Source organism: Pundamilia nyererei, unplaced genomic scaffold (assembly GCF_000239375.1).
Source record: "Pundamilia nyererei isolate P.nyererei 1_Seehausen unplaced genomic scaffold, PunNye1.0 scaffold00080, whole genome shotgun sequence".
Lineage (NCBI taxonomy): Eukaryota > Metazoa > Chordata > Actinopteri > Cichliformes > Cichlidae > Pundamilia > Pundamilia nyererei.
This window is the reverse complement of record NW_005187481.1, coordinates 1,612,839-1,617,050: the sequence shown is the minus strand read 5'-3', so window position 1 is coordinate 1,617,050 and position 4,212 is coordinate 1,612,839. Positions and strand designations below refer to the sequence as shown.

The window sequence follows — 4,212 nt, the reverse complement described above, 5'->3', positions numbered from 1 at the left end:
GACTCAAGCACTCTACAGCTGAAGGAGTGTGTCGAGCCCACAGCACAGCAAGCTGTACCTGAGAAGATTTGTAGCATTTGGTATGCTAAGCCATGCAAACAGCAAAATGGACAGCAGCAAGTCAGGATCCAGTGACCCACAGAAAAGCATAGAGACAAAAGATATGGATCAAGACAACAAAAGAGCAGAGCAATGAGAAGGGGTAAAATAAGCTCATTTCCATGTTCTAAACGTTGAAAACAAGTAACTCATTGCCATATAATCCAGCACTGCTAAAATAATCAATGTCAGAGTACATTGTCATTATATGACTGAGACTGAAACGAGGCTTACACAAGCTCAGTCCTTCTCTGGACCAGATAATAATGCAATTAATGCTACAGAATTAATACAAATGAGCTGGCAAAGAGCCAGAAACACCGAGCTTAAGCTGAGCAATATCAGAGGTGTAGAAGAGTACGGCTGCTTGGGACAGCCCAATGATGGCCTCTGGAATTTTAGGGAAATCATTTCGGGAAGGCCGTTTGTCAGGCCTTGGGTTAAGCTTAGGGCAAAAAAAAGAGTTATTCCACTGCAGAACCACTGCATGCAAAAAAAATATATATATATTATGCTCCTGAATGTAGGAAAACCATAGTTTTATGTCAACCTTAGGAGCAAACTTAGCACACACCTGTTCATTTTTTGCAGACTGGGGTAGGACAACAGGGGGAGGTTTACCATTGGAAACCACAGGGGGGAAAGATGTTTCCTGCACCTTTGCACAACATATGTAAATAACCACAAACACACAGACAAACATGCACACACACAGATGGAATTAACATGATAACATGATGATGATGACAATTAAGTTAAAGCTCGAGGTATTTCCTTTTAACTTTAAACTAGATTTTAATTAGAAAACTAGAGCCAACTTCAAGAGACGCTTGTTCAAACTAATTACAATTTTCCAACTAATTCAGTGAGGAAATGGGTAAGGGCAAAAAAGCTGTTCAAGAAAATTGGATCATTAAACACTGTGGTAAAGATTAATGGTTTTAGGCATTGAATTGTCGATGGTGGTTTCAGCAACGATCGAATGCAAATTTCTTCAAAGTAATGAAATAATCAAAATCCCAACCTAATTTTCAGGCGCCACTCCCCAAAAATCTCAAAGTTGCATCTGAAATTAACCCATCAAAAGTTCTATGCCATTGTTCTGTAACTGCAAAAAGCTCAGTTTCTCTACTTCTGTTCCATAGCTGCTGCTATACTTGAAGTTGTGAATCAAAAATTATTTTAAATTCCAATCAAATATTGCTTGTTCTTTTTTTCTAATATATGCACAGGAGAAAGTCAAAGTAAGGCTTTGACAGTCTGGTTTCAATTTCCCCTCTACTGGAAGCTGCTAAAAACTGGAATTAAACAAATTACTAAAGTTGTCAAACCCCAGGTATAATTTAGTTGTTGCTAATGGTAATGGCTGAGGTCTGCCATTGTCAGCAACATAAAAACACCTTTCTGTTGTACAGTCATAGCTCTAGTGAGAGCAGAAATATAAAAATCACTAAACAAAACAAACCTACACTAATGGTTTGTCACACATAAATTTCTAAGATCAGCTAACATCTTGTTCCTGACATTAAAAGCCGAGTCTCTCCCTAGAGCAGTTAAAAACACTATATCCCTCAACAAAAACACCAGGTGCATCTCTCTGAAATCCAATCCCTCACTCTAGGGCCAAATACCCAACTGTTCACCAGATTTCACAGACATCTGCTGATGAAATTTTCAGATGGTAGGCTGACAGACAGAATGCCAGAGACTAAATAACAGGACAAAAACATAACTTTGTCTGAAGTATAAAATGGAACTTGGGATACAAAAAGGTACATCCTTAAAGCAATTTTATTTTCTTTTTAGCAGATTTAAATGTTTACATAACCAATTATTTGTTCTGTAGAAACAAAGACACTCTTCTCTGACAGACTGTTACAAGACAATTAATGCTAACCTCAAAAACATTTAAAAAATTAAAAAAAAATCTTTATTCTTGTTCCCATCTTTAAAAACATTACTAAACATCCCCTCTCACAGTGGTGCACAGCAGAGAGAGCACAGTTTCAACTCCGTCTGCTGAAAGTCACAGTAATGAGATTTAGCTCAGTGCTCCAACTCATCAGACAACTACAGTGCAGGTCATGAGCACACCCTTATACCCACTGATAAATCTGATGATTAGTTTCCATATGTGCACCACTTCCCTCCACTTATTCAAGGCAACAATTAAATCAAGTTATTTGTGGGAATGTATTATACTTTAACTAATTTTGTTTATAACAAAGATTAGCTCAAGTTTGATGAATGCATAACCAAAAAACAATCTATAAGATGTTCATTGAGCTCATTTATGAGAAAATTGGATGAATTAGCAGTGACGACTTAAGTTGTGCTCCACCTAGTGGCTTAGCAGTGATGACTTGAGTTGTGCTCCACCTAGTGGCTAAGTAGCAAACATGCACTTTTCACTCAGTACCTCTGGTTTCGTTACAGCAAGTGGACGAGGTTTTGGGATGAAACCACCAGGAGGGGCCAAGGGATCTGCCTTGGGGACTGGAATGAAACCAGGAGGTCTTATAAGGGGATTCTGTTTTGTGGGCAGTGGGCTTGATTTTCTGGTGGGGATGAAACCTGGTGGTGGAGTCAACACGTTCTGCTTGGGGACTGGGATGAAACCAGGAGGTGGGGCCAAAGGATCAGGTTTGGGTGGAGGGATGAACCCAAGTGGAGGGGTGAGGGGATTAGACTTTATTGGTGGAGTGTTAAGGGCTGCAGTAGTAGGCACAGATGAAACTTCCTCTGTTTTTGTCATAGCAGTCTTTTCTTCAACCTCCTCCACCTTTTCGTTCTCCTCTTCCTGCGTCACAGTGTCTTCCTTGCGGTCCTGGGTGCGGGTGCGAGGCCGATGTTCCTTGGTTCTGCCTCTTCCCATCAGGCTTGTTAGGCCCACTGATATATCATCCTTTTCCACCCCAGCAGCTCCTGTTTTCCTGATCGCAGCGTCTGTAGCAGATGCAGAAACTGCGTGCTGGTTGCGGTCTTCTGTTCCAGCAGGAACCACTCGTCTAACAACTCTTCTGACAACTTTCACCACCTTTTTACCACTAGAACTCTTCTCCTCCCCAGGTGTGTCTGGACCTCCCATACCAGTGTTGTTATTGGCTTCTTCAGCTGGTGATGCGCTTGACTGTGGACCACTTCCTGTGTCCAGACCAATTTCAGGAATTCCCTGAGGTTGACCCTTATCTACATCAGACTGGATTTAAAATTTCACAGAGAATTATTTTTGAAAAGGATTATTTAAACTGCTCACTAAGGTTAGAATCAATCAAGCCAACTCAATTACTCATTTTCATTAAATCTCATAATTACAGTGTATGGGCAAGCCAGGTTTTTATTTTTTATTTTTTCTTGAATTGAGTCTACAGCTGGATAAAGGGAAAAGAAACGTGTCCAGAGACTCATGGGCAAGGTTACAAATTAGTATTCTAATGTTAGTTTTACACAATATAAGACAGGTGGGACTGTATATAATCAAACTGGATTCATCCGCAGTGGTTCTGTGGGGCCGGTAACACCTGAGGGTGCACCAAGTCACTGAAAAGAAGAACTTGGATGGGCCCAAAAATATGGAACCAAATGAAGCTGATTATTTTTTTCCTTTCAGAAATCATATTCAATTAATACTTTACTGATGCTATTGCACTGGATATTGGTTAAATAAAGAGCTGCTGCCCATGGTTCAATTATGATAGAGTAGGTGCCCATCCACTACGCCTGATTATTTTACTAAGAACTATATCTCTTACAGGACAATAGTAGCCACTCTTCTTTTACTACACAAAAATGGTTTGTATCACCATCACTCAAACACATGCAGCTGAAAAACACTTACATCTGGCTTGTTCTCAACCTTAACCTACACAAGAGGAAGGAAGAAAACAAATCAAACCACACATTCAGATCATGGTTACTCTCTTAACATAAATATTCCACAAAATCACTGAATAATAAGATAAAAAGAAAAAGCAAAAAGGGACTTTCCTTTTGCTCCCAGAAAGAGAAGCGTGATTTATACGCCATGGCGATAGGTCAGAAGTCATGGATTTAACTGGATGAGGTGAAGAATAAATGGATGGAATGGTGGTGATGTGTGTGTGTGTGTGTGTG

General features: G+C 39.9%; 1 protein-coding gene across 4 annotated transcripts in view; it reads right to left on the bottom strand.

Moving 5' to 3' along the window:
* The window catches only part of LOC102209186 (unconventional myosin-XVIIIa-like), a 57,434-nt gene that overhangs the window by 43,605 nt on the left and 9,617 nt on the right, over positions 1 to 4,212 (bottom strand). Inside the window, exons 1-5 of one of the 4 annotated variants that reach the window (XM_005737878.1) lie at positions 4,087 to 4,206; positions 3,938 to 3,961; positions 2,519 to 3,298; positions 674 to 757; positions 59 to 85 (exon numbers count right to left, since the gene is read on the bottom strand). The exons of 2 other annotated variants lie outside the window; for them this stretch is intronic. In XM_005737878.1, coding sequence (XP_005737935.1) covers positions 59 to 85; positions 674 to 757; positions 2,519 to 3,298; positions 3,938 to 3,961; positions 4,087 to 4,125 — 954 coding nt within the window. In that variant the 5' untranslated portion in view covers positions 4,126 to 4,206. Of the gene's footprint in view, positions 1 to 58; positions 86 to 673; positions 758 to 2,518; positions 3,299 to 3,937; positions 3,962 to 4,086; positions 4,207 to 4,212 lie in introns of those variants that run through there. One more of the 4 variants, XM_005737879.1, reaches the window with a different exon arrangement.